Source organism: Paramisgurnus dabryanus, chromosome 19 (genome assembly GCF_030506205.2).
Source record: "Paramisgurnus dabryanus chromosome 19, PD_genome_1.1, whole genome shotgun sequence".
Taxonomy (NCBI): Eukaryota; Metazoa; Chordata; class Actinopteri; order Cypriniformes; family Cobitidae; genus Paramisgurnus; species Paramisgurnus dabryanus.
Genome location: NC_133355.1, coordinates 10,810,814 through 10,830,023, shown reverse-complemented (window position 1 = coordinate 10,830,023; position 19,210 = coordinate 10,810,814). Strand labels below are relative to the sequence as shown.

The following is a 19,210-nucleotide window of genomic DNA, read 5'->3' as shown; positions in this document are numbered from 1 at the left end:
TTAAAATAGCTGCCAAATGTTACTACCTAATAAGTGAGAAACAGCTAAATAAATGAATAAATAAATAAAAGAGCTGTCACTGGCACGTCACAATGCATTACATAAACCATGTGTGTGTTTTAACTATTTGTCTGGGAAATCCAGGCTAAAGTTTTATAATGTAGCCTAATAATGAGATTAGGATCATCAAAGTGAATTGATTTTGCTTTAATTTCAATCTTTGACATGATCTTATTAAAGATGTTAAGGCGATCTTTCACAAAGTTTTCTTTATATTATGATTTTATGTAGAAAACAGCAAATCACTAAAATGACTGGGTTTACACAGGGAGGGTCACATATGTTTTCTGAAGGATCAAAGTTAAAAAAGCACAGCACCTAAACTGATCACTTTCTTAACCAATGTGCCATTTCTTCTTTTGCTTCTGGTCACAATTTGAATTGATTCATTTGTGTTAAAATTGAAATGTGCCAAAATGAAAACAGAAGCTATTTGGAACAAAATCAATTTCTTAATGTCATTCATGTGTCACCTGGAAACAGTTCTGGTCTGAGATCAAAATTTCTCATTAGCCTATAGGTTGAGGTATTTCTTTAGCTTATTTCAGCTTAATACAATCACATCATAACTCAAAATCTAAGTTTGAGATTGTTTATGTAATTTGGAAAAGGTGTGGGTGCCAAATGGATGCATCCTACATGAAAGTAGTACACTACTGTAGTAGATTTTAAAGTATACTACAGATGTCTGTAGTATTAACTGTAGTTAATTGATAAACTGTGGTTAATACTATAGTACACTTTAGCATGTACTATAGTAAACTGTATTATACATTGTAGTATACTGTATAGTAATTACAAGACTTTGTTAATGAAGTATCAAAGAGTGCAGTATACTTTATTATTTATTATGGTAATGTTAAAATCTCCATACTAAAGTATTTTTACAGTACTTTTACCATAGTACATTTCAGACTTGTTACAACAAGGTATTAATAAAAGTTATAAACATTCTAAAGGTGATTTAAAAATAAAAATGATTTATTTATACTAACATGTTTAGAGGTCACGCAGTTCAGTTTATTTTATGATATAGCCACATACTGTAGCATCTTAAATCAAGTAATAGAATTATCCAAGTAAGATTCCATTAGATTGATGGTTAAATCGATATAGTTTGCTCAGGCTGCCCACTCTCTTAAATTAAACGTTGTCACAATTTTATGAGATAACATAAATAAAAGCCCAAATAATGCATAAGATTTAAGCAAGGAGACATAACGTAAATTCACAGGTCTTGAATGATCATTCCAGCTTTCATTTCTGTGAATTGTGCCCGTGCGTAAAACGCCCCTTATGCGCATCTGATCACGCAGCCCAGGGACAGACTAAATTCAGCACCGGCGCGCTATCCGTCAAAGCGCAGATCCATCACTTGATCTACAGCAAGAGCAGAGAGCACATCTGTCTTCAATGCCATTTTACAACAGCTGAAGGACAAGCACCTTTAGATCCTGTCGATTGTACGATATTATTCATTAAAATGAATGTAGATTAGTATCAATCAAAAAACTAAAATACCAAGTGCGTAAAGTTCTTATTTGACGCTTATTGTGGAATGAACAGCATGAAATCATGTAAACACACCGGACTTTACATCATTCAAGTGTGAGCTCAGAACTTGGAGACCTTTCTAGAATGGAGAACTTGACGGCAACTAATGAGACTTTGGAAACCTGGACTGACCGCAGCGTCGAATACAAGGTGATCAGCGTCCTGATAGTTTTCCTAATATGCGCCCTTGGCATCATTGGAAACGTGATGGTCATTTTGGTCGTCCTTACCACGAAACACATGCGGACCCCCACTAACGGTTACCTGGTTAGTTTGGCCGTCGCAGACCTAATGGTCTTGATCTCAGCCGGTCTACCGAGCATAGCGGACAGTTTATTCGGTTCGTGGATTTTTGGGCACCTCGGGTGCCTGTCCATCACCTATTTCCAATATCTCGGAATCAACGCATCGTCGTGCTCCATAACGGCGTTCACTATAGAGCGATACATCGCTATATGTCACCCGATCAAAGCGCAGTTTTTATGCACGCTCTCCAGGGCGAAGAAAATTATTTTAGGAGTCTGGGTCTTTACCTCGCTTTACTGCGTTATGTGGTTTTATCTGACCGACATCCAACAGGTGGTCTACAAGGATGTGACTATAGTAACGTGCGCGTACAAAGTGTCCAGAAACCTTTACCTACCCATATATTTTTTCGACTTTGGCATCTTCTTTGTTCTACCGCTCACACTTGCGACAATCCTGTATGGGCTCATTGCTAGAATTTTGTTTCTTAATCCGCTACCGTCCGACCTTAAAGAGGACAAAAATGGGCACAAGAACTTTTGCATGACGAAAAAGAACAAGATGAAGAATTCCAGCCGATGCTCAAGTAAAACTGCAGCATCCAGGAGACAGGTGAGAGGATCTCAATTGTACCACCAAAGCATCTTTAACAAGAGAATAGATGGCTATATTAGATTTACACTGAGTCATGTGGCACAAGCTTTGGTTTTTTGGTTTTAATGGAAATTATAATGGTCTGGTAATGTGTTGGGTTCTGTTGATAGGATGGGATCTGGAGGATGGGAACCAACACCATTAAATACACTGGAATAATACCCAAAACACACTGGATTAATAAATTTTATGTTTTTTTTTTTGGTAAAAGCTGATGGTATTTGTAATGGAAATCATTATAGTTAGTATAGCTTTACTGCAGCACACAAAAATGCTGGATTGTTTCAACTCACAATTGGGTAAAATAGGACTGTTAGAAAATTAATCGCCATTAATCGCATACAAAATAAAAGTTTGTTTTTACAAAATATATGTATGTGTACTGTGTATAATTATTTTGTACATATAAATACACACACATACATGTACAGTATTTGAGAAAAAATTATGTTTGTGTGTATATATATATATATATATATATATATATATATATATATATATATATATATATATATATATATATATATATATATATATATATATATATATATTTAGATTTTGATTCATTTTATATTATATATAAATAAAAAATACATAAATAAATTTTTCTTAAATGTATACATGTATATGTGTATTTATATATGCACATAATAATTACACACACAAAAATATTATGCAAACAAACTTTTATTTTGTATACGATTAACCGCGATTAATTATTTGACAGCCATACTCTCTAAAAATATTGGGTTGTTTTTAACCCAGGGCTGGGTAACTATAGGACAGAACACATTTCTGGGTAAAAATGACCCAAATAATGGGTTGTTTTAACTCAATTGCTGGGTTATTGTTAATCAACCACATTAAAACAACCCATTAGTTGGGTCATTTTAACCCAAAAATGTGTTCTGTCCCATAGTTACCCAGCCCTGGGTTAAAAACAACCCAATATTTTTTAGACTGTATAAAAGTCTAAAAATGCCTGGTTATTTTCAACACAGCATTGTAACCAAGATGTTGGGTTAAGTTACCCCAGACAATGTTTAAATTTGACCCAACAATGTTTTAAACAACCCAGCATAGATAACATTTTAACGCAGTATGTTTGGTTTATCACTTATGAAAATTCCCAAAATTTTTTGTAGGGTTTTCTTGTAGCTCAGTGGTAGGCCATTGCATTAGCAGCACAAAATGTTGTGGGTTTGATCCCAGAAAACAAACATACTAACAAAATACTGTGCAATGCACTGGCAGTTGCTTTGGATAACTGTCTGCCACATGTGTACATGTAATATAGGTTCATTTAAACAGCTGGGTTTATCCAAATGTTCCCCAATAAAGGGTTAAAACATCCAAGTATGAGGGATCTATTTTTTTTAATAATGTTTACATGTGGTAAATAACACAACTCTTGTGTTTTCTTCATGAAAGGTAACAAAGATGCTGGCAGTGGTGGTCATTCTGTTTGCTGTACTATGGATGCCGTACCGCACACTGGTGGTGGTTAACTCCTTCCTGCAGGAGGCTTATCTGGACATCTGGTTTCTGCTCTTCTGTCGCACCTGTGTCTACCTCAACAGCGCTATTAACCCTCTCATCTACAACGTCATGTCACAGAAGTTTCGCGCCGCATTCAGGAGGCTCTGCCGCTGCGGACGCACCGCGCAGGCACAGAAGGTGGCCTACACCGTTGCCCTAACTTACAGTGTTGCCAAGGAAACATCGACGGTGGAGACCACAGCGCATTTTTCAACCGACATAGACGATCTGACACCATCGGAGGATTTGTTTTCTGATAAGAAGCTCATGTATACGCAGAACTGCGAGTTTACAAAGTAAACTTTCAGTCAGCCCTGATAAACTCACAACAGCTACACACATAAACATAAGGTGTCACTACATAAGTAAAGTCATCACATAGTTTCTTTATTCCCTAAATCAGTGGATCTCAAGCTTTATGACTGCATAGCCCTCCCCTTTTCAACAACATTTTAAGAACGCACACTTACAATATATCCCCTCTCAGAAAAAGGTGCAAAAGGTAGAAAAGTTGTCACTTGGGTGGTACCATTTCGAAAAGTACACTAAAAGGTGATAATGGAACCCTAGAGGTACATACTGGTTCCTCAACATACAGTATCTGTACCCGAATGGTACATATTTGGACCTTTTTAAAAGGTACAGTCCCAGTGACAACCCGAAAAAAAGAGAGCTTAGCATAAAGAAAGAGTTTTTTTTAAAGTCATGTTGATGCCCCATGCAAGGCCTCCTGGTTGAGTAACACAAACTTAAATCGTACTCTCACAGAAACATGAGCATGGCAATAGATTTTTAGAAAAACATGATTTTGCCTTTTTATCTAAAATTTCCTCACAAGTAGCTTGTCATGATACTTCACCATGAACGTTTTGCCCTCACAAGTATAGCTAAACCTACGCACACACCTCAGTGCCATGAATACCACAAGAAGCACTCAAAAAGTCATGCTCACTTATAAGTCATCGCATTATGTTGCTTGCTTGTCAAACTGTTTCTTAGGAACGGATCAGAAAGCCAGTGTTTCATCAGTCACAGAGTTGCATTCTTTGCAAGTGATATTATTCTTAATTGAAAACACAATGTACTGTATAAATAATGCAGGGGAAACTGAAGTATATTGATCTCAACCTATCTTTGGGGGTCCTTGGGGGTTTTGATTAATGAGTGTTTTTTCTGCTGCAGACCCCTGGGAAAAAACAGCTGAGACTGCTTTAGTCTGCAGTTGGTGCAAAAATGTTTAATGATGTGCTGCTTTGTTGTAGTTTACTGTAATGTCAGGAACCGTTGTACATTAATATATATATTTTGATAAGATATAATGTTTTATTCCAAACCTATGAAACGGAAAGTATCAGGGTAAACTGTAAATAAGCAATGAATTAACAAACAAATAAACAAAATTTGGTTCCAAAACGAGATAACTCCATTTTTTTTTAAAGTATGGTTCCAAAACAAGACAACTCCGTTTTTTTCAAGTTTGGTTCCAAAACAAGATAACTCCGGTTTATTTTTAAAGTTTGGTTCCAAAACGAGATCAAACTTGAAAAAAAAAACCCGGCGTTATCTCGTTTTGGAACCAAACTGTAAAAAAACGGAGTTATCTTGTTTTGAAACCAAACTTGAAAAAAAAAAAACGATTTGTTCCAAAACAAGATAACTCCGTTTTTTTTCAAGTTTGGTTCCAAAACATGGTAACTCCAGGGTTTTTTTTAAAAGTATGGTTCCAAAATGAGATAACTCCATTGTTTTCAAGTTTGGGTCCAAAACGAGATAACTCCGTTTTTTTTAAAGTATGGTTCCAAAACAAGATAACTCCGTTTTTTTCAAGTTTGGTTCCAAAACAAGATAACTCCGGTTTATTTTTAAAGTTTGGTTCCAAAACGAGATCAAACTTGAAAAAAAACCCGGCGTTATCTCGTTTTGGAACCAAACTGTAAAAAAACGGAGTTGTCTTGTTTTGGAACCAAACTTGAAAAAAAACCCCGATTTGTTCCAAAACAAGATAACTGCGTTTTTTTTCAAGTTTGGTTCCAAAACATGGTAACTCCAGGTTTTTTTTTTAAAAGTATGGTTCCAAAACGAGATAACTCCATTGTTTTCAAGTTTGGTTCCAAAACGAGATAACTCCGTTTTTTTTCAAGTTTGGTTCCAAAACAAGATAACTCAGTTTTTTTCAAGTTTTGTTCCAAAACAAGATAACTCCGGTGTATTTGGCGTTATCTCATTTTGGAACCAAACTGTAAAAAAACTGAGTTATCTTGTTTTGGAACCAAACTTGAAAAAAAAAACGATTTGTTCCAAAACAAGATAACTCCGTTTTTTTTTTAAGTTTGGTTCCAAAACAAGATAACTCCGGGTTTTTTTAAAGGTTGGTTCCAAAACGAGACAACTCCGTTTTTTTTTAAAAGTTTGGTTCCAAAACAAGATAACTCCGGGGTTTTTTTAAGTTTGGTTCCAAAACGAGATAACTCAGTTTTTTTTAAGTTTGGTTCCAAAACAAGAAAACTCCGGGTTTTTTTAAAAGTTTTGTCCCAAAACGAGACAACTCCGTTTTTTACAGTTTAGTTCCAAAACGAGATAACTCCGTTTTTTTAAAAGTATGGTTCCAAAACAAGATAACTCCGTTTTTTTCAAGTTTGGTTCCAAAACAAGATAACTCCGGTTTATTTTTAAAGTTTGGTTCCAAAACGAGATCAAACTTGAAAAAAAACCCGGCGTTATCTCGTTTTGGAACCAAACTGTAAAAAAACGGAGTTGTCTTGTTTTGGAACCAAACTTGAAAAAAAAACCCGATTTGTTCCAAAACAAGATAACTGCGTTTTTTTTCAAGTTTGGTTCCAAAACATGGTAACTCCAGGGTTTTTTTTAAAAAGTATGGTTCCAAAACGAGATAACTCCATTGTTTTCAAGTTTGGTTCCAAAACGAGATAACTCCGTTTTTTTTCAAGTTTGGTTCCAAAACAAGATAACTCAGTTTTTTTCAAGTTTTGTTCCAAAACAAGATAACTCCGGTGTATTTGGCGTTATCTCATTTTGGAACCAAACTGTAAAAAAACTGAGTTATCTTGTTTTGGAACCAAACTTGAAAAAAAAAACGATTTGTTCCAAAACAAGATAACTCCGTTTTTTTTTAAGTTTGGTTCCAAAACAAGATAACTCCGGGTTTTTTTAAAGGTTGGTTCCAAAACGAGACAACTCCGTTTTTTTTTAAAAGTTTGGTTCCAAAACAAGATAACTCCGGGGTTTGTTTTTTTAAGTTTGGTTCCAAAACAAGATAACTCCGGGGTTTTTTTAAGTTTGGTTCCAAAACGAGATAACTCAGTTTTTTTTAAGTTTGGTTCCAAAACAAGAAAACTCCGGGTTTTTTTAAAAGTTTTGTCCCAAAACGAGACAACTCCGTTTTTTACAGTTTAGTTCCAAAACGAGATAACTCCGTTTTTTTTAAAAGTATGGTTCCAAAACAAGATAACTCCGTTTTTTTCAAGTTTGGTTCCAAAACAAGATAACTCCGGTTTATTTTTAAAGTTTGGTTCCAAAACGAGATCAAACTTGAAAAAAAACCCGGCGTTATCTCGTTTTGGAACCAAACTGTAAAAAAACGGAGTTGTCTTGTTTTGGAACCAAACTTGAAAAAAAAACCCGATTTGTTCCAAAACAAGATAACTGCGTTTTTTTTCAAGTTTGGTTCCAAAACATGGTAACTCCAGGGTTTTTTTTTTAAAGTATGGTTCCAAAACGAGATAACTCCATTGTTTTCAAGTTTGGTTCCAAAACGAGATAACTCCGTTTTTTTTCAAGTTTGGTTCCAAAACAAGATAACTCAGTTTTTTTCAAGTTTTGTTCCAAAACAAGATAACTCCGGTGTATTTGGCGTTATCTCATTTTGGAACCAAACTGTAAAAAAACTGAGTTATCTTGTTTTGGAACCAAACTTGAAAAAAAAAACGATTTGTTCCAAAACAAGATAACTCCGTTTTTTTTTTTTAAGTTTGGTTCCAAAACAAGATAACTCCGGGTTTTTTTAAAGGTTGGTTCCAAAACGAGACAACTCCGTTTTTTTTTAAAAGTTTGGTTCCAAAACAAGATAACTCCGGGGTTTGTTTTTTTAAGTTTGGTTCCAAAACAAGATAACTCCGGGGTTTTTTTAAGTTTGGTTCCAAAACGAGATAACTCAGTTTTTTTTAAGTTTGGTTCCAAAACAAGAAAACTCCGGGTTTTTTTAAAAGTTTTGTCCCAAAACGAGACAACTCCGTTTTTTACAGTTTAGTTCCAAAACGAGATAACTCCGTTTTTTTTTAAAGTTTGGTTACAAAACTAGATAACTTTGGTTCCAAAGCGAGATAACGGTTTTTCAAAAATCTCGTTTTTTGATTGTGCATTCCAATAAATATCAATCAAACTGCAGTTGGTTTGTTTTGATAACCAACTGCAGGAGTTAACTTGTTTTTGAACCAAACTCTTCATTTTCTGTATTGCTTTACAGATGAATAGGTTAGTGAATCTGTGAAAAAGTCATGTATAGAAAAGGCTATCATATGTATTGATCTGACGCCCTATTTGTAAGCTTCATCAGCTGCAAAGTTAACCCTGCTGCATTTTTGTACATATCTTCTCATTAGATATGCCAGTTGAATTAGCTTGATTGTGCAGAAGTCATTGTGCATTTTTTATTGTTTTTTAAATGTAATTAAGGTGTCATTATAGTGTGGAAAAGTTCTCTGTTGTGTTTTAATGGCAGCTTTACGGTCCAGTGTCAATGATTTTAACTACATTTTTGTGAATCTCTTTTTACAAATATTTTCATTACAAAGTTGCGCCAAGAGGTTTCACAACCTCAGGTTTGTTTGCAATAAAATTGTGTTTAAAGACAGGGTGATAGGGATAAATGACAGATATATAATACAGTTACAGTGTATTCAAAACTATTTTTCTGTAAATCAAATACATTTGTGTAATTAACTTTATTGCAATTGTGTGGTAACTGTTGTTTCTAAACGGTAAATGCTTGCCATCAGCCTTGAGTGTACTGCTGAATTATTCAATCAGGTTGGTATTTAAAATGATGTATTATGATTGTTTGTGAAAACTGGAGTTATTATATTTAGAGTTATTATATTTAGCATATACATTCACTGTATAAATGTGCTCATTAAAGACTGAGTTCATTAAGATGGAGGTGATTTCTATAAATCTTTTCACTGACGAACAATCGTGAACAGTGCTTCACAATACCACAGTAATTTCTAATTGTACATTTTATTCTCCGACTACAGCTGTTAAATTAAGTTACTTTCACTAAAATTGGCCATCAAGTACTTGCATATAATGCAATCAATTCTGCATTGTGTCGAGTGAATAAAATGACAAAGAACGGTTCGGAAAAATTGACTGTTTTGAGAAAACTGCTGTGATATTGGCAGCCTCAAGCAGATTTTAAAACATAATTCATCCTAAGCAAGTGCCAAGGTCACCAATTACTGTACTTTCCTGTATTATTGTGTAATTCATTTAAAAGATTAGAAAATACTTTGAATGCATAACACTATTCATATGCTCACACACATGAAGACACATTTTTACAAGGTGTTATCAGTGACGACTTTATAATCAGATCAGTATGGAAAAAAAAGAGAAAATAAAGTCACTACTAAAAAATTTATTAAAAATGAGCATATTACCTTCTGAGTCTATTGATGGCTTGAAATCAAGGCAAGAATGTAATATAAATAAACTAAGAACTAAAAAATACATAATATTTTATTTAAGCATGACAGATCTGTCATTTTAGCTCCTTTGCTTTCTGCTTATGCAATAGGTCAAAGCTATTTACCTCTCGCAAGTGATACATATCTGTTTTCTCCATTTAATTACCTCTGCTTTTACCTTTTCTTCGCTCTCTTGGTGCGATATATTTCACATTGTGCTCCCTGCCAGGCAATTTAAAGTGGTTTTGAAATGAGATTCTACTTCTAAAGGAAGAAATGGCTTTGTCATTACTTAAGCTTTAAATGTGGACCGCATATATGAAAGTTGAAGTAAATACATTTTTTACAGAGTATACAACTCCGCTGAATAAAATCTTACAAATGACCATAATTAGAGAACATTAGAGTGATTCTGTAACCATGGCTACGACGTGGCCATCAAAATATCATGCAAAAAATCATTTGATGTCTAGACTCTTAAATGGAAATGCAGGGGTACTTAAGATGAAAATATATGGTGAACTTAGATATATGATCTGAAATACAGACAGATAATCTCTCATACATGTTTAATCCTGCAAAACAACTCTTCAAAGAAATACGTTCAAATGCATGCCCCACTACATTGTAATGTAAAATGCACTTTGCAATTGAAACTTTGTATATATTTCTTTCCTAAGATGAATTGCTTTACTGTTTTCCTTCCCCATAAGTCGCTATGAATTAAAGCTAATCAGCTAATGACTAAATATAAATGTAAAAAAATGTTAGGGTCTAAAGATAAATCAAATATGATGTTAAAATTGGATTTATGCGTATTAAAGAGCTGTTCTAAATATAAACGTACAACCAGCAATTATACAAATTACTCACTACAGTCCTATAGTTACATCTTTTCTTTTTTGCTATAGTTTTCAGCTTGGTTAAGAAAGCCATAATTTGTTAAATTTACTTGGATATGATTATAATGTTGTTGTAACCTCTGTGTGGCTGATCAGATATTGCATGAAGTCTTATCTCTGTGCAGAACTTTCTAATATTGCAAAGTGCAGTAAAATGACTATCATTCGAGAAAAATATAATCAGAAAGCAACTCCAGCTCCGTTGTGCACAATGGTGCAAGTTAAAACCAACGATACTAATACATCATGATATTACTACATCATCATGATTATAAAGTTAAATGCATTTTCACATGGAAATCATTAGAAAATCTGCATCAAAATGAGATTTATTGCAAAATTAATAAAAAAGTGACAAATAAATCTTACATTAAAACCTCTGTGACACGCTAAATGAGTGAAGCAACAATAAAAATAATATAAAACCACAAACCCCATTTCTTAGTTCTTGTTACTGTACGTTGAGACAGTCAGATCAAAATGATTTTTTGGGAGAAATGTGACCCTGGACCTACAAAACCAGTCACAAGATGTAGCAATAGCCAAAAATACAATGTATGTGTGTAAAAATTCTCGAACATCATTAGGATATTAATTATAAAGATATGATATAAGATCATGTTCCATGAAGATACTTTGCACATTTCCTACTGTAAATATAAAAATGTATTTATCATTAGTAACATGTTGCTAAGGACTTTTTTGAACAACTTTAAAATGCGATTTTCTCAATATTTCAATTTTTTGCACCCTTAGATTCCAGATTTTCCAGTAGTTGAATATCTCAGCCAAATATTGTCCTATCCTAACTAACCATACATCAGTGGAAAGCTTATTTATGCAGCTATCAGGTCTTAATAAAAAAAAAGACATTTTAGAACAGTTATTCTTAAAGTGTGGTCCGCCAAAAGATGAAACTAGGACAGTGTTTATACAATCGCCACTTATTTAAGTAGATTTTTAATGCACTTGTGAAACTGTGATATCAGTTCTTGCCATTTTGTTTTAATAACATAAAAATGGATCAGTGGCTAAACCAAAGAGGAGTCAAAAGAAAAGATCAAGCGTCAACTGAAAGCAGCTAAAATCCACAGATCTATTAGTTTTGTAATGTACAAATTTTTGTTTCATGTGTAAAATCCCTGTAATTTCAGTGATTTTGAACATTAAGGGGAACATTTTTTTAAGCATTTTATTGTTACCATTGTTACAACCATAAACTTCATATACCCACCACCTCAGTTTTAAATTGATGGCTCTTTGGAATGACATTAAGTGAGACCTAGGCTGTTATAGTATGTTTAATTGCAGATGTTTTTCACATGTGCAGTTTGTTGTTCATATTAAGCTGCAACTCATTTCACATTTACTTTTTCAAATGAAATAAAATTCATATAATAATTTCTGAACATAGCATTGCATTTGTGTTTAAAAATTTTGTTTTTGACTCAAATCAGTTGCATATTAAAATTAAATTTAGATTATCCTTCCTATTTTGTTGTTTTTTTGGGGGCGTGTTAGAGTCGGATTCTGTTAGGTGGTCCTCAGAAAAAAAATGGAAGATAAAGTGGTCCTTGGGATGAAAATGTTTGAGAAACACTGTTTTAGAGGATTGACATAGGAGCTTCAAATATCAACTCATGGTTAAGAAATGGTCCCAAGCTGTCACTGAGGAGTACCAAAGAGGTTTACAAAGAGGTCCACATCTGTACCTATTTAGGTACAGATGTGTATACATTTGTTATGTATTCGAATATGAGCTATGGCCATTTTTTTCTGACAGTGTACAATCTCAAGAACCTTAAGTCTAATGTAATATTTCTCTTTCCATGACACACTTTCTCATCAGACCTAATTATTACACAAAGGCTCAACGTGGTCTATTGTGAAAAGATGGGCTGTAATTACATTAACTTTTGTATCTCCTCTAAACCGGCGATAAAGTCTTTTTTACTGCAGAACAAGAGATTATTTGATAACATGTTGAATTCAGTCTGAAATTAATAGGCAAGAAAATAAATTGATTTTGAGAAAAATACATTAATTACAGATCCTTTTCATACTTCATTTATCCTTGGTTCTCTCTCTCAGTTCATTTTTCTTATTCTCCCTGCAAGTATAATGTACCTAAACACCTGTGTATCCAATATCACAATGACATGCAGTGTTCATAACCTTGATGTAATCAAATATTTTTCAGTCACATATAAAATATCAGACTTGGTCCACATTATTTGTGCAAGTTACAATGTAAGAAAAATATGGCCAAAAATGCTCCCAAGCTGACACTGGGGCAATACCCCTTAAAAGGTCCTAATAGGTTTTAAAGGTGCAGTGTGTACATTTTAGCGTGACCCAGTGGTGAGGATGCGAATTGCAACAAACGGCTCAGTCCCTTGTTTTAAAACGCATAGAGAATAGTGATGCGCGGGTCGGCGTTTTATCCAACCTGTGGGTCCCGCTTTTATGAAATATTTGCCCCCCCCCGCAACACTGTATTTATTTTTACAACCCGCACCGCCCCGAGCCCACGACCATTAAAATAGACATACTAGGCATTTGTAATGTAATTAAAAAGAGGCTTTATTTCAGCCTAAAAGTGCTTGGAAACAGCCATTAGATTACATCACCCTGTAAAGTGGCAACAACATACGCGAATGAACCATAAAAACCAGCATGGTCATATTAATATAGAGATAGGATAATAATAAACATTTTCAACATTTACAAAGCAGCGTTTGTATGATCTATTTACAAATTCCCTACCTAAATTTCTCCCGCAGATCGTCTTTCATCTTTTATTTCTCCGTTTGTTTTGTTGTTGTGGCTGGCAGCGGGAGCTACTTGGCGCTTCCGTGACTTGACGCCAAAGGTTTGGGGATATCAAGGTACGTTGCGCAAGTTACGTTGCAACGTAGGCTTACGTAATTTAACCTTAGAACGTAATAAAATATACAAATATATATTCCCAAATATTTAATTTATATGCTACAGGGAATTAGACGCAACATATCTGTTTTTTTATTTTGTTTTTAATGACCCGCCCCACATTAAACTTACAATTTCTTTACCCGCCCCGACCCGCGGGTTACCCGCGGTTTACGAGACGACCCGCGCATCACTAATAGAGAAGCTATGGTACCCACCACTGGAAAAACATGTAATTGACGGAGTCAAGTTAGTAAAAAAAAGTTTTTCCGTTAAGGGCTTCTGTAGAAACATGGCGGCACAAAATGTCGACTTCCACATAAGGGGACCCTCTGTGTATGTAGATAAAAACATCTAATTTTAAGGTAATAAAAACATAACAGTGCATTATAAAAAGGTTTTTATATACCCAGATAATTTATTTTTGTATATTATTTATTTTGCATTTCTGTCAAGAGATCCTTCTAAAAATTAACTCTTTCACCGCCAGCGTTTTTAAAAAAAGTTGCCAGCCAGCGCCAGCGTTTTTCATGATTTTCACCAAAGTTTAATGCCTTCCAGAAAATGTTCTTCTTTAAATATATAAACATACAATATACCAAATGAAAGAACAGACCCTCTGCTTTCAAAAAAAAAAAAAAACCGTTTCATCCTACCTTTAGTGGTTCTTTTGCAACCAGCTTTTGAATATGTGTAGGTTTTTGCAAAAACACCATATTTTGAGCAAAAAGCAAAAATAATTCCATTTTTATGACGGACTTTTCATAGAGATCATATTCAGAGCGATCTTTAAAACAGACACGGACATGCAGCAGCTTGCCATAGGGCAATACTTCCGGTTTTAAAAAGTTGCGGAAGGTTAATAGCGATAATAGCGGTATTGCGGAAAGACGGAAAATCTCGTCATTGGCGGCGAAGCGTTTTCTCTTAATTGACGAGATATCTCGTCAATGGCGGGGAAAGAGTTAAACACTGCACCTGTAAGTATAGGTGAATATACTTGGTACCAATATTTACCTTTTCCTTTAAAATCCCATAGTCAGAAAACAGCTGTTACATCATCTGACTCAATTGTCATTTTGTAAATTGAATGAATATAGAAGGGCATCGCAAAAAAGCTTCATTGTGTGCCACAGGGCCAAGAAATCCATGTAAAAGCACATGTCTTGCAACACAAAGCAGAAGCGAGCAGGATCAGACTGACGGACCCTCGGGCTCTGTTTAGATGCTTGCCAGGGTTAACGAATAATTGATAAAAAAGCCTAAGGCTCAATGTCTTGTTTTATTTTGTTCTGTTTCTCCGTCATCGTTCAAAAATACTAACACACCTGTATCAGTTTTCTACTTCATACCACAGACTGTGATTTCCAAATGGGAGTTCATTCCTATGGGATTGCTCAGCAATAATAAATGAAAAGAGATGCACTTCTGAAGCGTATACGGATGCTGATTTCAAAGTAAAGAAACAAGGGTGCACAAGATGCAGCACTAACCAGAGAAAAACTCACATGTTTTGGTGTTGATAAATTTACACTGCTTCATGCAGATGTGCCACATGTTTCTCTTTGGTAAGCAACCGACCTCCAAACAGGTCCCCTGAGAACAGTGTATCCTTAAAGCAAATGTATTTTTGGGGAAATAAAAGCTGCTTTTATATATCTTCTAAAGGTTATGCCTAAATGATCACAGCTGTTTAATTTGCTCATGAAAATAGGATTAGGCTTTAGTTACGTACTTATAAAAGATACTTTGATATTGGTTTGACGTAATCTAGCCTGATACATCTGTCTCAAGAGGTTAATGGGGACCTTACAGTGGCACTCGAGCAGAGTGATCTATCTCTGTCTCCACCAAACAAAGACTCTTATAGTGAGCCTTGAACAAATGAGAACACTGTATTAACCGCTATGCTGACTAAACCACAAGGGACTCGGTGTGCTTACTCTCAAATACCCTAAACAATTACAATTGTGCATTACTGAAGCTGTTTTCTATCTAAATCTGAACATTTTCATTCCTTAAGGTTCTCACAAAAACACTTATCTAGATGTATTAACATCTACATGCTAGTACTTTACATTTATTTAGGTTTTCGCAGTCATTTATCATGATGTATTAACATCTAGATGTACAAAAACATATTTGCTTAGGTGCTTTTCGATGTCTTACATGAAATTACGATCGTCAAGCAAGTTTTGTTTACCAAGTTAAGGGAGTTTAGCAAATATATTATTAACCACATTTCTGAGCCTTTTACCTTCAGAAAGGACAGTGAAGAGGGAATGGAGTCTTTATTAGAAGTGGAGATTTGTGCATGTACTTAGAGGGTTTTGCAGAGTGACCTTTGTGAAAATAAGCCTTTTCAATTACTGACTTACAACCTTTTCATTGCCATTAGAGTAAAATTACCTAACCTAAACATAAGAGCCTGATAAAATAGCTTATTTAAGAAAACATGTCAGATGCACTTAGAGGGTTTTGCATCTAAACTCCTCATAAAGCATGGAGCTAAAACCCATTTACATTTATGCATTTGGCAGACAGTTTCATCCAAAGTGATTTGCAATGCATTTAAGCAAAGTTTTTAAATTTGGCTCCCCTTGTGATGTCAGAAGGGGATCTTATTATAATAATACTAGGGATGCACCGATACGGATACATTTTCTAAAGTACTCGTACTCGTTTAAAAGTCCCCCGATACCAGGGATCGATACCATGGTCTGAGAAATGTCTATATTTGAGTGGCGTGTAAAGGGTTAATGTCTCTTGTGTTGTCCAAAGAGGCAGAGTTTACAAAAACTGGAAAACTAGTCCCTTGTTTTTTTGTTAAATTATATGACTAAAGCTGTTACCTGTAAATTTAAATCATGTTTTTTATTAAGTACTCTGTATCGGCAAGTACTGAAATGCAAGTACTCGTACTCGTATTCCAAAAAAGTGGTATCGGTGCATCCCTAAATAATACCACCCCTAAATCTGCACTATCCAACCATGGCACTGCCATTTAGTGCAGAGCAGGGGCGATTCTAGGGTTAGAGCTTTAGGGGTGCTGAGCACCCAATGAGCTCCACTGCCACCACCCACTCTTTTTTCCTACAGAAACCAATAATATGTCTATTGTAAAATAACTATCATTTCAACATTGGTTCAACTAACTCCAAAATCCAGATTTTTTTGGAGACCTTTCAGGCATGAAAACGGGTCAGGGGTGAAAAAGATGAGAAGAAAATGACCCCTCTAGGATCTGGGAGCATGCTCCCCCTTAGAATTTTTTTAAAATTACATATTTTAAAGCATCAATCTGATGAGTTTTGAGATGCATTTTTTTGCCAACCTTTTTATTTCTAATTAGTGGCGAGCTAGCACTTTTTTGCCATTAATGCCATATTAAAGTATCAGGACAAAAGGTGGGCTACAGCAGCAGTGTGGGTATGGTTTTATGTGGATATACAGTGTGTCGTTTTAAGCCTTTGTCAAAATGACAAATCTCCTACTTTATAAAAATATGCCTACAACATATGGTAGGATGGTAGGTTTATTAATAATTTGTTAATTTGCAGCTTTTCTTTTAACAGTCCTTTAATTGAACCATTACCTTTACTATTATGTCTAAAACAAAACACTTGTGACTCCTGCACCAAGGGTTAAAAACGTTATCCCCTTCATATTAATCTACATGTGACAATCTAAAAAAATATTTATTGTCTAGTTTGATAGTCAGACAGTTATTTCACACATAACTTACCGGTACTTGTGGTATACAGTGATATGTAGTTTGTTTTCACTCTGTTCCAAACACCATGTTTTCATGACGACTGACCAGAAAAGACGCACGTGACGTCATGTTTACATGACTCCCGATTGTTAAAATAAGTCTCAAATTAACGATAAATCATACAATAAACTTTAACAACGGAGACACACGTATGCAACTACCCACTGAGACGCACAAAACTACATGCGTCTTGCGGAAGAACATTGTAACCGGCGCTACTTCTCTCCGTTTAAGTCTATGGACGAGTCACCCAGCTACTGTGCTATTCCGCAGCGCGCGGGTACCCGCCGGACTAAAATAATCCGAAAATAAACACTTATTATACGTGTACCATGGTGATTCAGTATAAGACAAAAACACGGCTTGAAAGATTGATTCGTGATGTACTCGCTCATTATAAACATAACGTAAGATTGTAAGATTTGAACAAAAAAAGTTGCATCACAACACTTTTAACTGATTCTCACTGTGCGCGTGTCTCGCGCTGAATGACGGTCGATGCAGGTACAGAGAAGTAAAAGAAGAGGATGACACCATTTGCTAAGCGGGGAGGTTTTCATTTTCTAACTTAACATATACATTTAAACTACAAACTACGGAGTATGTTTTGGACATTATTTAACCTTGTCAAAGACGAACGAACATTAGATTAAATACATTTCGTGCTGAAGCACCCCTAAAAAGGGGCTAGCCTCGCCCATGGTGCAGAGATCAACATTTGCATTTAAAATGACACCCAAAACAGCACATTTTTGCTCACACCTACAAAGTGGCAATTTTAACATGCTATAATAAATGATCGATATGGTATTATGAGCAAAAACTTCACATACGTACTCTGGAGACACCAAAGATTTATTTGACATCTTAAAAAAGTCTTGTGAAATTTCCCCTTTAATACAAAATACCAAAAGCCTTGACTGATTTCAGAGCAGCAGCTGCTGAAAAATTTCCATTTATGCTATAAACACACAGCCCTTCTTCATATGCATTAGACGAATATCACTAATCTACCTTAGGTGTCCAACGATTCTGGTACAGAAAAAGAAAGCAAACATCGCAGGCTAATTCAATCAAGAAGCTGTGATTTAATCTAAGGCTTCAACAAAATAAGGTTTAAGCCACTAAATGAAACAGAGGAGATGGATCTATCTCCCAGGCACATCTCTTTGGTTAGTGACCAATTATATTTGAAAGGTCTGTGACACGGGTGAAAAACAACCAAGGCCTGGACAGATATAAATTGTTAAACCAAAAACACAAGAGACTATGAGATCATTTTCTTATGTGTTGTACTGACTTGATTTAAAGCTCATTCTCCAAAAAGATACAGTATTAAAAAAAACTCTTTGACTGGCTTACGTAATTTTAAATATTGAGCTATAACTGAAGGACATTTTTTAATACGAAAAAAATGTTGCTTTTAAAGCAAAAATGGCGTATAAACACTAGATACCTATGTATGGGCATTATAAAATGATTCTCACTTATATAATTATATCTCAAACCTCTACTAAAGGTAATTCGTGTATGAGACAAAGGCACCACATTTTTCACCTGGTTCAATTTTGAAAGGTCTCACGGATTTTACCTGTGATCTCTGACTATGTCTGGTAAATGAATTGATTTGTCGGCAGTGCTGTGCAACCTGCTGTGACAGTAATAACACCGAGGACTTTAAGACCAAACAAAGAAAAAAGAAAGATGAGAAACAAAACAGATTTTTCATAACTGGCTGCCAAAGCTAAAAAGTATGGCTGCACAATATACCCCAAAATAGTGTAAATGTTTTTACTGCAATATGCTTATCGCAATGATATGTAATAACTGAATCACTTTAATCATTT

General features: G+C 34.9%; 1 protein-coding gene and 1 long non-coding RNA gene across 2 annotated transcripts; both read left to right on the top strand.

Annotated features, from left to right (window-relative positions):
* Nucleotides 1-1,385: 1,385 nt before the first annotated feature.
* Nucleotides 1,386-6,019, top strand: trhrb (thyrotropin-releasing hormone receptor b). Its single transcript, XM_065288731.2, has 2 exons — nt 1,386-2,472; nt 3,946-6,019. The coding sequence occupies exons 1-2, from the start codon at nt 1,699-1,701 to the stop codon at nt 4,351-4,353; spliced, it is 1,182 nt and encodes a 393-aa protein (XP_065144803.1). The 5' UTR covers nt 1,386-1,698; the 3' UTR covers nt 4,354-6,019.
* Nucleotides 6,020-7,922: 1,903 nt separating this feature from the next.
* Nucleotides 7,923-9,222, top strand: LOC135772023 (uncharacterized). Its single transcript, XR_010543214.1, has 2 exons — nt 7,923-8,025; nt 8,081-9,222. It is a non-coding gene; the product is annotated as an uncharacterized lncRNA (long non-coding RNA).
* The last annotated feature ends 9,988 nt before the right edge of the window (nt 9,223-19,210 follow it).